General features: G+C 32.0%; 1 protein-coding gene across 1 annotated transcript; it reads left to right on the top strand.

Moving 5' to 3' along the window:
* Window positions 1–5: 5 nt before the first annotated feature.
* On the top strand, window positions 6–3,510 carry LOC143190981 (pre-rRNA 2'-O-ribose RNA methyltransferase FTSJ3). The gene is made up of 10 exons (XM_076395609.1): window positions 6–468; window positions 521–1,480; window positions 1,531–1,686; window positions 1,741–1,891; window positions 1,941–2,062; window positions 2,131–2,391; window positions 2,447–2,647; window positions 2,703–2,908; window positions 2,966–3,153; window positions 3,212–3,510. The coding sequence occupies exons 1-10, from the start codon at window positions 402–404 to the stop codon at window positions 3,447–3,449; spliced, it is 2,550 nt and encodes an 849-aa protein (XP_076251724.1). The 5' UTR covers window positions 6–401; the 3' UTR covers window positions 3,450–3,510.
* Window positions 3,511–16,390: the final 12,880 nt, after the last annotated feature.

The following is a 16,390-nucleotide window of genomic DNA, read 5'->3' as shown; positions in this document are numbered from 1 at the left end:
ATCGAATAGTTTTTTCGATTATTGCGCTTGTTACGGAATTAACATCCATAGAATAATTAGCGAAGGTGAAAAATCCAATTAATAAAACAAATTTGTAGTGTCTTATCCTTACTTACCGTAAGATGATATTCTAATTTAAAATATCTCAACCGTTGTAATCCTGTGTTTTTGGCCTTAATCGATAAAATTCATAATCTTATAATATTAGAATATAATATTAGCTATTTTTGACATTAGAATGCTATCCTTCAAAAAAGCTACTGTAATTTAACCTCACTTTTTGCACGTTTTTAAACAGTTTTGTATACAAAATAGGTACTATAAGTTAATGGGTAGAATAGTATAAGTAGTTTCAGTATTTTGTGGTTTTGTACTCAATCAGTAGTTAACGCTGAACCAAGATGGGAAAGAAAACAAAAATTGGAAAACAGCGAAAAGATAAATTCTACCACCTAGCAAAGGAGACTGGTATTATTTTATTACTATCAGTTAATATAAAAAACACAATGATTTCTTTTAGGTTTTCGATCTCGTGCTGCTTTTAAGTTAATACAATTAAATCGAAAATTTGAATTTTTACAAAAATCTAGAGTATGTCTGGATTTATGTGCAGCCCCTGGAGGATGGATGCAAGTTGCAAAACAAAATATGCCTGTTTCAAGTATAATAGTAGGTGTGGATTTATTTCCGATCAAGCCCATACCAGGCACTATTTCATTAACAGAAGACATTACTACTGATAAGTGTAAAGTAGCAATAACTAAGGAATTAAAAACTTGGAAAGTTGATGTAGTTCTTCATGATGGTGCCCCAAATGTTGGTAAAAATTGGTTACATGATGCCTATTCACAAGCCTGTCTAACATTAAGTTCATTAAAATTGGCAACACAATTTTTACGCAAAGGTGGATGGTTTGTTACAAAAGTTTTCAGATCCAAGGATTACAATTCACTTGTGTGGGTTCTTAAACAACTATTCAAAAAAGTGCATGCAACAAAGCCTCAAGCTTCTCGTAATGAATCTGCTGAAATATTTGTTGTTTGTCAAAATTATATTGCTCCTGATAAAATTGATCCCAAATTTATGGATCCTAAATATGTATTTGAAGAACTAGAAATTGAGCCAAAAAATAAATTAAATATTTTTCATCCAGAAAATAAGAAAGGAAAGGCAGAGGGTTATCCAGAGAATGATTATACACTTTTTCATACTGTTAATGTATCAGATTTTATTAAGCATGAAAATGGTGTTGATATTCTTCAACATGCATCAGAAATTATTTTTGATGATGCATATATATTAAATCATGAAAAAACAACTAAGGAAATTCAAGAATGTTTTAAAGATATTAAGGTTTTGGGACGTAAGGATCTTCGAAATATAATGAATTGGTGGAAGATTTTACATGAAGAATATATTAAAAAAAATGAAGATATTAAAGCACAAGGGGAGATTAGTGATGAAGAGGATAAAAATGAAAGTAAGTAAATATATATTTATAAATATCTTAGCTTATCATTTATAATTTAGAAAGTGAAGATGAAGATCAAGATTTAAAAGCAATCGATCAACAGATTCTTGATATTGAAAGTGAAGAACTGAAAGAACAGAAACGAAAACGTAAGAAAGTCCAAAAGGAAAGGCAGAAACTTAATGAAAAGTTGAATCTTAAAATGATTCTGAAAGGTACTAAATATTTCAACACTGAAGAGGTTGGTTTTAATGAATTGTTTTTTATAGGTGATGATGGTCCAACAGTTGAAGGTGATGATATGTTTTCATTAAAACAAGTTAATGATAAGGGAAAGTTAAATAAAGTAATGGATCAGGAACCTGATTATGTAGCTTCATCTGAAGATGAAGAAGAAAGCCCTAAGCGAAAATATTTAAGGTGTGTTTAAACCATAAGGTATAATATTTTTAACAATATAATTTTGTAGATACGATAAAGACGAACAGCACTTAGACAGTTCTGGGTTATATTACAAAGATTCTGATTCCGAGTTAGAAATGGAAAGTGATAATGAATCTGATAGTAGTAGAAATAACAATGATGGATTAGGTAGAATTGTTTCATTATATAAAATTATATTTATAAATGAATTAAATAACCAATTTTTAATTTTTTAGGATTTGATTCTGATGAATCTGATGTAGAGGAAAATAGGAATAAAACAAAGGGAAGTGTGAAGAATGTTAAAGGAAAAAACAAAAGTGAACACCCTTTAATAACTGATTTAGATTATAGAGATAAAGAACAGAAAAAAGCTCATAAAGCAGAATTATGGTTTGAAAGAGATATATTTAAGGATTTAATTGATGATAAAGTTGAGGATGCCGATTTAGATAAAATGGTTGAAGAATATAAAAAAAAGGGTGCTAAAGTAATAGGTAAAATTTTTAGTTAATGTAGTTAATGTATTATTTATATTTACATTTGATATAGGTGAAGGTGATAAAATTAAAAAACTGGAGAAAACAAAAATAACAAAATCAAGTATAATGTCAGAAGGAGACAATGGGGATAGTGATTACAGTTCTGATAACAGTGATACTGACAGTGATTCAGATTATGACGTGGAAAAAGAGATTAGGGTCCCAATTAATAATAGTAAAAAAGATGGTTTTGAAGTAGTTAAAACTAATGGTAAGAGATTGTGAAGTTAAATCTGTACTGTTATTGTTTGCTTATAATTTTTTAGCTGCAGTAGGAGGAAGAAAAGGCAAAAAACATAAATTAACTGAAGAAGAATTGGCATTAGGCACTTTAATGATTAACAGTAAAAAATCCAAACGAGATTTAATAGACGCAGCATGGAATCGATACGCATTTAATGATGAACATTTACCTGATTGGTTTGTACAAGATGAACAGAAACATATGAAAAAAGAAGCTCCAGTTCCAAAGGTTAGTTTGAATATTAATCGATAATATCTTTTTAAAATATTCTTGTCAAATAATTAGGAATTAGTTAACGATTATAAAAAGAAATTGGAGGAAATAAATGTTAGACCAATAAAGAAAGTAATAGAAGCAAAAGCTAGAAAGAAGAGGCGCGCTTTAAGAAAGTTGGAAAAGGCTAAAAAGAAGGCTGAAGCAGTATTGGATAATGCTGATGTCTCTGAAAGAGAGAAGGCACAACAAATTAAACAGTATGTTTTTTCGTTTATTACATTATCGTATTTATATATTTTTATTTTTTAATTATAGGATCTATAAGAAAGCACATCAAGAACCAAAGAAAGAAGTTACTTATGTAGTTGCTAAGAAACACATGGCAGCTAAACGTGTTAAACGTCCAGCGGGAGTAAAGGGTCGATATAAGGTTGTTGATCCAAGAATGAAAAAGGATATTAGGGCGCAAAAGAATAAATTAAAAACCATGGGAAGAGGAAAAAAACATAGCAAAAGCGCTAAAAAACAGACTAAAAGGAAGTCTAAAACTTAATTTTTTGTTTGAAAAGACTTGTATATACTATATAGGAAATACATTATTTTGTATTTATGGTGGAATTATTTAATTAAATTAAAACCTCTCTGAATGATTATGTATGTAAGGATTATTAAAGTAAATTGCTTATGATTGATATACAGCATATTTTGCCATATATGCGTGAATGAATTCGCTATACATGCGGTATAGTGAAATCTTGGAATCATGATTTACTATGATTTTGTCTTTTGATGCTTTTCTGGATAACAGAACGTGTTAGAATTTGCAGATAAACTTGAGATATTAACTATGCATTATTGCAGATTTGGTGGATGGCGTCCATAAAGTAATATGCATATGTGTAGACTGATTTTGGATAGTTGGTGATAATCGCTGAAACAGGGCTATTATTGAAAGCTGTATGTAACCAATATATCAATTAAATCATTACAAGCGATGAAACATATAGTTTTTCATGTTGATCAAGGAAATCAATATTAGTCTATCATGAACAATGAAGAAAGCTATGTATATGTAGAAATACTGGTTTAGTACATCTATACCTGCTCTCTTCAGTAAAGCGCTGAGAAAGGAAACCATTATCAACAGCACTAACAGCTTCAGTTCTTGACAGATCATAAAATCAAACAGTAATTTACGATTAAATAGAGTTTACGATCACAACTGATGTCGAGCTACAGGAATTTCATCAACATAAAATATTTCTAAGCCATTTGTATCATTATAGCATTCTTGGTAATAATGTTGTGTCTACGATTATTTTTTATGTAAGATACGAAAAAAGGGAGAGTAACGTTTCATGGACAAGGTTTGGAAGATTTATTGTAACTGGGCAGCTTGGTAGTTGCATTTGACTCCGGGATAGGGAACAGTTGTGATTGTTGATAAATATGATTGCCCATAAAGAAAATAAATTCAATAAGAAAAAATCACACCAATAAGCAACTGGGTAAGACTAGATGGTCTCTAAATTAGACATTCATCAGTTTTTAGACTTATTATACATTATTAGCAAAATAGGCCGTCACAAAAAAAATAAGTTGACAAGATGAAAATCCGCACATACAACATAACATTAGTATAAGCTCAACTTTTCATATTTTTAACAATAATATTTTTAATTTCTTTTACAATTTTCACAATTCATCATTGTTATTTGCTATTAATCAAATGCTATTAATCATCATCATGCTATTAATCAAATAAAATATTGCTTCCATGCCCGTTAGGTATGGAGAAGTCACATTTTGTTTTTGTGGGTTATTTGGTTTGGCAAGCGTTTAACGTTATTATTATTACTAATAGGTAGATCAATCATTATGAAAACATTAATGTTTTGGACGAGGATTTTAGAGTTAGTAGTGGACTCCTGAGAGATCTTACAACTTATACATATACCTTATATTCCGGATATATTTTACCTTTAACTGTATAAATTGTGTTTACATTCGCTTATAAATGCACCGCACTTAAACTGAACAAATCCATTCGACCACTCGGTTATTGTTTGATGCAAAAATCCCCTTAATATATGTAAAACGAGTTTTGTTAAATAGAAGCTATTATATGCTTACATATTCGTAATAAATTATATGTAGTATATAGCCGTTCATACACCAGCGGTTCGTAGTACGCATCGATTGGTACCATGGATCCCGAGGGTATAAAAGACCAGAACTTCCATTTGCTATTTCCTCTAAACTCGAAGAAAAAGCGATAATCCACGCTTTAAATAACTTTACAGATGCAATAATATAATTAATTCCTGGCGAACAATTCGGATTCTACCCCATACATAAAATCCTTCATCAAGCTGCTCGCGTAGGCTTTTTGTAAAAGTAAAAGTCTTTTTAAACGTCACTAAAGCTTTCGATCAAATTTGGATTGACAGTCTAATATTCAAAGCTAAACAACTCGGTTTACCGGATAACTTATCAATGATACAATCCTATTTGGAAGATAGGTATTTCCAAGTATTAATTCCAACATTGATGGTGCAATTTTCGTCTCGGAAACAAATCTCAGTGGAAGTTCCACAAGGTTCTTTCCTAGCCCCGATCCTGTTCAATCTGTACATGGCCGATTTTCCTCTCCCAAGTTCAGCTTAACCAGACGATCGTGTGGTATAAGTTCTGCTTACTACATATTAAGCCGAGTAAAACGGTTGAACATGTTTCGCGCGTACCATCTTCAATAAATAAATAATTAAACAAAAATACTGTTATCAAATATAATTTATTTTAACATTCTAGTACATCTAATGCATATATTATTGAAGGGCTTTTTACGTTTGGTTGTTGTTTTCTTCGGTATCCTGTTTCCTTGTAAAGTAATTTTGATATCACTTTCGAAAACTCGTATTTGTCCTGAGTTTGTTCTGTTACTACCTGTATATATAAATATATTAGGTCAATTGAAAAATCATTTAAATAAACATTCAAGTAAAACACATTTTTTGGCAAATTAATTTTTTTTATTCAACGCAATTCCCTTCAAGGGTGACACACTTATTATAGCGACCCTCCAATTTTTCGATACCATTTTTGTAGTACGATTTGTCCTTTATTTCGAAATTTCTAGCGAGCATTCTTTTGAGATCTGAGAACAGGAAATAATCGCTGGGGACCAGATCTGGAGAATACGGTGGATGAGAAAGCAATTCTAAACCCAATTCATGGATTTTTGACACGGTGCATTGTCTTGGTGAAGCAGCACTTTCTTTTCCTTCAAATGCGACCGTTTTTCGGCGATTTCGTCCTTCAAACACTCCAATAACGCTATGTAATAGTCGCTGTTGATGGTACTTTCTTTTTCAAGGTAGTCAATGAAATTTATTCCATACGCATCCCAAAATACAGACGCCATAAACGTGCGAGCCGACTGTTGCTTTTTCCCACGGTTTGGAGCGGGTTCATCGTGTGCAGTCCACTCGGATGATTGTCGATCGGACTTCTTGATCATCTTCAAGCACTGCTCCGAATCATCAACTGGTCGTTGTTTTTGGTCAAAAGTGAAGTCGCGCGGCACCCACTTTGCACAGAGCTTTCTCATACCCAAATATTCGTGAATGATATGATGTACACTTTCAGTTGATATCTTTATAGTGTCTGCTATTTCATTCAGTTTCTATTTACGGTCATTCAAAATTATTTTGTGGATTTTTTTTGTTTTCGTCGGTAACAACCTCTTTTGGGCCTCCACTGCGTTCACCGTCTTCGGTGCTTATTTCACCACGTCTAAACTTAGCACACCAATACTTGATTGTTAATTTTCCTGGGGCAGTGTCTAGAAACTCGGCATCAAGCCAAGTTTTAGCTTCAACTGAATTTTTTCCCTTCAAAAAGCAATATTTTATTAATTTTATTATTTTATCCATTTTTTTCACAATAACAAAAGTTGCTTCACTCAAAATTCTATAATTCACAAACTAATGATCCGACAGCTGTCAAATTTGTAGACGCATCTTTTTAGGGTTAGGGCTAGCGTCATCTATGTGTCAGACCTAGGACTTTTCAATTGACCTGTTATATGATAAAACTAGATTTAATCTCTACTCACACATTTTAACCAAATGCTCATGTATATTCTGAACAATTACACACATAGCGGTGCACATATATCTTTCACATTCTACAATAAGATTTTCTGCAGTTATCATATATTAACTATATACTCACCTTTAGTTGTTTCCACTCCCATCACCCTGTCTTGCAAATTGTCAGCATTGAATCATGATCAAGTGATTAACTAAGGTGCTAATTTTTAATCAATATAACATTTGTTCACGATTCCATCATTTGTCAATTTGTTCTTCAATGTGTCTGATCGAATTCCTTCAGACCGAAGATGTTATTAACCACTCATGTTTCCAGCATGAAGTACAATATATCTGCAATAGATTATTAATAAATGTTATTCCTAATAAAACCTAATAAATTGTTATTCCAACGTTTACCTTTTCCCATCCACTTTTGTTGTCTCAAAACTATTTTTATTATCATCTTGCCCTGAGAATTGGTATATTGGTTCATTTCTGAAATATCCGTGTCTCATCTAAATACACAAATTTAAATAATAAGTCTTCCTTGATTTTATTATATGCTTTTAAAAGTTGTATTCTTCAAAAGCAATGTCTGGAAGTTCTAATAAACTTCTTGGATACTTTTCAGATTAACATTTTCCTCTGAATTAATTGTACATTTTCGGTGAGTCCAAGGTTATATTTTAATTTTTTGAGATATTTCAGGGACTAATATTCAGTGCAATTGCAACACGCTCTAAAATATTTTCAATAAAAGCCGTAGCAACTTAATATTCAACAGTAAAAATTTTTACTCTTTTAACGAATTTTACTGGCAAGTGGGAGCCCGTGGTTATCTCGTTTGTGCTCGAAGTAACTGATTAGAGACGCAATCTGTTTTGTCTGATTTCGACATTTTTAATCATTAAGCAGCAATTTGTAATTTATCAAAACAAGCAAAGCGTTAAAATAACGTTTGCCAGTTTATAACATGTAATTTTTATAATTATTATTCTGAAGGATCTTGCAGACGTTTGACAACCGGACGACTTTTGCAGGCTGGTTTGGTTACATGTTCGAATTTATCTGACAGCATTGTGTCTGTTTTTAACTAGAATAAAAGGAGAAGGAAAATATTGTCTTACTCTAAAACGAATTTACAATTTGCGGTAGGCAATACATTAAATATATTGATTACATGAGTTCACTGTTATTTTGAATAGACTATACTTCGGTGTCCATCTCGATCGAAGAGTCAAGTGGTCATCCTAAATCCATCATACCAACTACAAGGGCAATGATTTCTGCTCTGCAATAATAGAAAAATTTTCATTCCTCAGAAAGCGACCCTGTATAAATTCATAGTTCGATCAGTCTGTCTCTGTGGAGCACAGCTTTGGTACTAGTATGTCTCTCTGTATACAACTGCACAACTCCAGGTGTTTCTATCCAAAAAATTTAAAACTAAGTACCAATTTAAAAGGTTTATTAAAAATAATTAAATGGTTTTGTTTTATAACGTTTAAGGAACATATTTGATTTTTTTGAAAAGGTATCGAAAAATATCGATATATTGGTCACAAAAATATCGGTCAAAAATATCGATATTTTTTCGGCATCCCTACCTCATGGTTTATGAGAAACGTGAATATCCATCTAGAATCATACATCTCATTTGTGACATTTTAACCGGCTGATTAAAACTCTATCGTATTCTCATCGTTCGCGGTAGGTAACTAAATACGGAGATTCCTGTCGAAACTCAATAACATTAGCAAAAGACTATTTGGTACTTGTTGGACAACCTGGTTGAACCAAAAAAATGGGTTCATTTCATTCTATGGCTTATTTATTTTGTACGCCATTTTAAATGTGCCTTATATAGAGAACAGTGTAGTTAGCTTTTTATAACGTTTATACATTAAATTATTATTTGATTTTATTAGTATATATCAGTCGGTAGTTGAAATGCATTCTCGTTCAAGGAAGTGTTGTATGCGCGGATGCACAGATAGTGACGAAATGCATCATGGTTTTCCGCTAAAAAAGTACCCGACGATCTTTAAGAAATTAGTAGAAAACATTAAAAATCCTAAACTGATTGGGTTAAAGATGAAACAAGTTTATGATCGTTACCGTGTCATAGACATTTTTGTGATATATTTAAACTTTCCTTTAAGTACTTATGAACAATTTAGTGATGGTGAAAATATTATAACGAGAGAAAAAATGGAGGTGGATCAAAATCAAAATGATATAGAAGGTAAATTGAAGGAATCAGTCACATTTCTGTTCAAAATTGTTACCATTAATTTCTAAACTATCTTACTATATTTATAGTGCCTATTTCCAACGTTCCAGGTCCACAACCAGGATGTTCGAAGCAAGTGTCATCAACATTTGAACAAACTTCAGAAGGTAATGGTAAAGTTTGTATTAATTCAGCCAGCAGTATTCTTACTGTTAATTACTTGACTCTATAACTTCAGTTCCAGATGTTCCTATAAGAGCAAACAAAGTTTTACGTTTTACCGTAGTGTACAACTCAGGTTATTTAGTAAATCTTTTAAAAAAGAATTTAAGTGTGATTTTTGTTTACATACAATTATGAATAAACCAGTAGACCCACAAATTGAGACTGAATCCATAGAGGCAAGACAATATCTCGTGCCCCAGACTTAAATAAAATTGTTTTATTATACTGTCAGTAGGTTTTTGAGCTATGTCTTTTATTTTATTCAGCGATTTTGCAACGTCGATAATATAACAAAATGTTTGTCAAATGTTTTAAAAAAAGTAAATTTAAAACCCTTCAATTGTACATTCCATAATGATCTTTCAGATAAAATATTAAAAGTACTAAAAAGGTGTACTAAAAAAGAAATTTTTGTGGCGTACAGTGACTGCTGATCAAAGTGTATCAATACGACAGTCTCAAGCATGGAAAGTCCAGGTGTTGGAGTCCAGGATCTACAACGACGTCGAAGCGGAATCATGGCGATAATGTCTTCGTGTGCATATAGTGGGATCAGCGTATAGTGTATTTCGAGCTGCTAAAACCGAATGAAACTCTTAATGAAGTTATTTAACGTGGATCGAAGATTGGATTGCTGTCAAACCAACATCGTTCTTTCTATACAGTTGTCAGAAAATATGAAAAACATTTTCATTGGTATATATTGTGCCACTTTTTCTCAATTAATGCCATTTTAAAGTAAAAAAAATTAACAGATTTTGCACGTGCATATGATATTTTCCTTTATGAATATTTAATATAAAACTAAGGTTTATTTTCGTGCTTTTGGTAGCATTTTTTAAATAAATGTCTGTTTTAAATTTACGGGTGTAACTTTTCCTTCTACTTGCACCAGATTTCTCTATAACATCTAGTTTTTTGTTTAAATTCCAAACTTTCTTCTTAAGAATATTTAAAAAAATTCTTCACATTAATTAAAAACCACTTCCATACTCACAGTTATTACTATGGTTATTATAAATTCGACGAAAGTCGCGTAAAATTCCGATACATATAACCGATATTACATAAGCGCCATACGGCGCTGGACTAACTAAATGCGAAATCTCAACTCTAATACTTTATAACTTTAATATCGGCCATTTTGTAGATCGTTTTGACTGATAGGTGAGTAGCGGAGTGCCGTGCGGATGTTTGAGTGAGCTCGCAAAGCACCATCGTGAGGCACAGATAAATAATAGCGATAGTGATAGCGTGAGTCGGTAGCCTACCGACGGTAGCTTGTGGAATACGTTACTTCCCTGGCTCGCACTTTCAGTGCAGTCGTAGAGAAATAAATATTTAACTTTATAGGAAATTTTGGGAAATGTTTCGCGACGTCCAACATGTAGATATCGCTATTTTTAACTGGTTCACTTCATCTCTATAGCGCCTTTATTGTTTATTGGTTTCGGGTGCCATTTTCACCTTGTGCCCACCCTAAGTGGTCTCTAGTATTTATAAGTCAGTAGTACAATAAGTAAAGTGAATGATCTAGAAAGTGTTGTGGACCCGGATGCACAGATAGTAAAGAAAAGCAATATCATTGTACTTCGAAGAAATATTTGGCTGTCTTTAAAAAATGGTTAATAATGTAAAAAATCCCTAACTCACTAGATTAGCCATTAAAGAAATTTGTAATCGTTACAGCGTGTTTTGTTGTTGTAAGTTGAGGTACGTTTATTCATATTAATAGTCATATACAATATGAAATATTAATTTTTTAATTTTAGAAATTAATCCCGTTCCGAAAGAAGCTACACAAACGGTCATATACTTTTATTCTTGAATCAATTATTTGATAGTTGAAACTAAAATAATAGCTCCTCAATGGAAAACTTTTCAGAGAGGTTCCTGAACTAAAGTTCATCTCATTTGTCTTTAGGAAATTATGAAGAGACTTAATTCGATACCAACATGGGATGTATTACCAGGAGTTGAGAAATAGTAACTTCATTTTATACCTTCAATTGCAGATGTTCCTATATGAACAAACGAGGAAAGGCAATATCACATGCCCTAGAAAATTATTTTATCATATTATACTGTCAGATGTTGTTTCCTTTAGCTATTTTTTTAATTTTATCTCACGATATTGCCACGTCGATAATATAACATTTTTTTTGTCAAAAATGTTGGAGAAAATGTAAATTTAAAACTTTTTAATTCTACACTATTTAACGATCTTCCAGATAGCATGTTAAAAAAATAATGTGCACCATATACTTTACGATAAAACAGGTAAACATAATTTTAACAGACAAGACTCAAAGTCTGCCTTCAGTATAAGAAAACAAAAAGGTAGAACTCTAATATATTCTATTAAATCGATGGCATTAAACAAATATGAAAAAGAGAGAAAACAGAAGAGATAATTTTCATTTGTTCCAAAGTTCTTTGTTTATGATAATATTTATATTTTATGGATATATTTATCTTTATACTATATTTTTAAGTTGCAGCTTTACATATTATTTTTATTTCATTCATTGAATTTTATTTAATATTGAGTTTCCTCTCTAGTACTTTATGATTGCAGTTTTTAATTATTTATTACAACGATAATTCGTGAAGTGGGATTGTTTTTTGGTAAGCAATAGAAAATATTTTAGTGAGATTACATAATTACTTTTTTGGGAGCTTCTTAGTACCTTTTTGGGGAGCTCTGCAACACTGGAGCGTTTATGCACCAGCCGGTACTGGGAAATACGTACTGCTTATTTGTCCTGTACTCGCCTTGCTTGAGTATTAATGCAAGTATATATATTATACAACAGTACAGTAGTAATAAATTAATTTACAAATTGAGATTGTACTAAGCTTGTCTAATGTAAGATTTAATTAATTAAAAAAAAAACATTAAAAAATCCCGATCTTATATTAATATTAGAAATCATCATAACTTATTGTTCTGAATGATTCAATAAAAAAATTTAAATTGTTTCCAGTAATTATTATATATTATAGTGAATGATATAGTGTTATTTTTTAATCAGATAAAATAATTTTATATGTGTGCCCTTGAAATGCATTGTCGTAATTTAAATTCCCAGAATAGATTGATTAGTCGAATTGTGAAAATAACGTGCACCTGGTTAGAAAAATATCCTGAAGTCACCGACAACGATTTATTTTTATCCCTGATGCGACAGGTTGAATAGTTCAAGGGGGCTTGGGGGACAGTCGATGATGGGCGCCTACCCATGGCCTCGACGCGACCGTCGTAGATGACCTTGTCATTCTTGACCTTGGTTATTTTTGTTTGCGCACCGGCACGTAGCTATGATTATGTCGATGAAATTTTATGTAGAGCAAACGGTACAACTACGCCATATTATTTTAATTTCGCGTAACTTTTTAACATGTGTTTGACTTTATGACGTACAAATATAATTATTATTTAACCGTATGTTAAAATACTGGATTATATATTATATATACATATATATATATATATATATATATATATATATATATATATATATATATATATATATATATATATATATATATATATATATATATATGCTTTATATATTTATATATATTTAAATGCTTTATACTAATCTCTAATTTTTCAACTAATTATTATAGAGTTATAAACTGGGACTTGCTTGATGATAAAAAGAACCTTAATTCATGATATATTTATAATTAGTAGATATTTGGATGCATCATCCCATTAAATGCACGCATTTTGTTATTCTTCTTACCTACTAGTAAATGAAATGAGAAACCGTTATTAACAGTCAATATACAACTTTTATCAAGTTGACATTGGAATGACGTAGATGCTCACGAATAACAAAGCCTGTCGACGACGGTTAGGTTCAAGGGCGAAACGTAAATTCTCCTGGCAATCATTTTCATGGTCAAACTGATAAAAATGAATAATTAGTTAATAATCCGCTTTATTTAAATGGTACGTACGAGGTAAACCGAAACTAATCAAGACAATTAAATTACATACAAACAGGCGAATAATATTATAAAATGTGAATATAGTTTTGCATTTTTATTAGTTATTGAAGCTTTAAAAACAAAAATCTGTTTGAAATAATAACGTCATGGTTAATTTGTGTGTTAATATGGTTATATAACTTCCTACGCGATTTAGTGTAATGCTAATTTCATTATTTCAATAAAGTTTTATCAAAATATATGTTATTAAACTTCCCGCTAAGATATCGAATAGATTTATTTAGAAGTTTTTGAATGAATCTGGTAAAATTAGATTCAGCGCAATAATCAATTACCTAAACTTATAAAAATAACCGAAAAATGTTCCCGCCATCAAGGTCATTGCGTAACAAAGGTCAGTTTAAGGTTAATAAATACATCGTTTCCCATGATCGCGCACCTGTGTACGTGTGTACCTTCTGAAGCTTCAATTTTTTTCGCCAATTTTAAATATAATTCTTACCAAATATTCCGATAGAATAGTTCGTTGTTTGATGTGGTGTTGCCATGTTGTTGAAACGCAATTTCTGGAGGTTTCAAGAGACATCAAGAATATTTTTGCTTGGTTGTATAGTGTTCTTGTACCTCTTGGTATGCTTTTTTTGTGGTTCTATTACTTTATTCCTTTTAACTACCCACAACAGTTAACTTTAATACAACCAACTAACCTTTTTTGTCTGAAAGAAAAATTACCAGCCGTATAAACCAGTCTTTCCATTAAAACCTGCCTCAGCTGATCCAAAGCTAGGCAAAACACGTGCTTTGTGTTAATGAAAATACAAATTACAAAATGCACAAGAGTATAGTTCTACAGAATAGTTTCATGGGCACAAGGATCTGAATTTGCAAATATGCCAGTTCTTGCAAGTTATACGTACATTTGAGGAATATAATATAGTAATAGATTACATTACCTTGAATTCACAAGTAAATTTAATATTTCAGTTAAAACGAAATTTCTTCCTCGATATAAGCTTAACCGAGTTTCCTCAAAACATTTTTTATGCTATCTAAAGTAGCCATCTTCAACACTGTATATTGACAAGGATGGTGCTTTTGCACATTTTTTCGGCTAAATCGAATTATTTCAACTTAATTCAACCATGATTCTTATTTACTTTAAATTCTAGTTCAATACTAGTTTCCCAAAACAGGTCAATTGAAAAGTCCCCGGCCTGACACATAGATGGCGCTACTAGAATTACATCCATATGTTTTTTAGTTAGCCCTAACCCTCAAAAGATGCGTGTATAAATTTGACAGCTGGCGGATTGTTTAGTTTATGAATTATAGCATTTTGAGTGAAGCAACTTTTGTTGTTTGTTGTTTTTGTGAAAAAAAATGGATAAAAAGGAATTTTGCGTGTTGATAAAATATTGCTTTTTGAAGGGAAATAATACAGTTGAAGCAAAAACTTGGCTTGATGCCGAGTTTGCGAATAATGCCCCAGGAAAATCAACCATCAAGGTTGGTACGCTAGAAGTTTAAACATGGTGAAAAGAGCACCGAAGACGGTGAACGCAGTGGACGCCCAGAATAGGTTTTTTCCGATGAAAACATAAAACAAAAACGACCAAATGATTTTGAATGACCGTAAACTGAAATTGAATGAAATAGCAGACCCTCTAACGATATCAACTGAACATGTATATCATATCATTCACGAATATTTGGGTATGAGAAAGCTCCGGGCAAAGTGAGTGCCGCGCGAGCTCACTTTTGATCAAAAACAACGACGAGTTGATGATTCGGAGCAGTGTTTGAGTATGATCAAGCGTAATAAACTCGAGTTTTTGCGTCGATATGTGACAATGGATGAAACATGGCTCCATTTCACTCCGAAGTCCAATAGACAGTCATCCGAGTGGACGGCACACGATGAACCCACTCCAAAGCGTAGGAAAAGGCAACAATCGGGTGGCAAGGTTATAGCGTCTGTATTTTGGGATGCGCATGGAATAATTTTCATTGACAACATTGAAAAAGGAAGGACCATCAACAGCGACTATTACATAGCGTTATTGGATCGTTTGAAGGACGTGATCGCCGAAAAACGACCGAATTTGAAGAAAAAAAAAGTGCTGCTTCACCAAGAAAATGCAGCGTGTCAAAAATCCATTAATTGGGCTTCGTATTGCTTCCTTATCCACCGTATTCTCCAGATCTGGCCCCCAGTGACTATTTCCTCCTCTTAGATCTCAAAAGAATGCTCGCTGGGAAGAAATTTTCGTCGAATGAAGAGGTGACCGCCGAAACTGGGGCCTATTTTGAAGCAAAGGCCAAATCGTACTGCAAAAATGGTATCGAAAAGTTGGAAGGCCGCTATAATCAAAGTATCACCCTTGAAGGGAATTATGTTGAATAAAAAAAAATTTAGCAAAAAATATGTTTTACTATGGTCGGCATTTCATTGAATCATCAATTGAACTGTTAAAGCGGTACAAGAAATTTTCAGATAATTTAATGGTTTATAGCTTTTAATTAGCTATTTTAAATACTGTAAAATCAAATGCCATCTTTAAGATGAAGGTGTTTTTATTACCTTGTCAGATAAACTGAAGGGGTTTTCGTGTATGGGTAAAGTTTAAATTTTATTTCGGCATGACTAGCGAAAATATTATAACATGTATTTATTTCCTTCAGATGTTTGATTGCCTTGGTAATGCTCTTTCTCTGTAAACAAATTAGCAATATAAATGTTAATATTGCTTAATTAAGTAATTAATCATTATTATTAAGATTACTAACATTTAATTTGGCCAATTATCATTATCATCGTTATGCATCTATAGCCGGCGCTCCGGGAAGTGTCTACTTCACAACTAATATGCTGTTATTGATGTCGCAGGACTTCCGAATTTGTTTCTTAGCTGTTCACTGATTGTTGTGCCTTGTGAATGACTTCATTGCTGATACGAACCTAGAGCCTCCTGTTGCTCT

Source organism: Rhynchophorus ferrugineus, unplaced genomic scaffold (assembly GCF_030347505.1).
Source record: "Rhynchophorus ferrugineus isolate W39M unplaced genomic scaffold, kcgeb_rfMv2 rfM2, whole genome shotgun sequence".
In the NCBI taxonomy this organism is placed as follows: Eukaryota; Metazoa; Arthropoda; class Insecta; order Coleoptera; family Curculionidae; genus Rhynchophorus; species Rhynchophorus ferrugineus.
The sequence above is the reverse complement of the archived record's forward strand: the minus strand, read 5'-3'. Positions and strand labels throughout refer to the sequence as shown.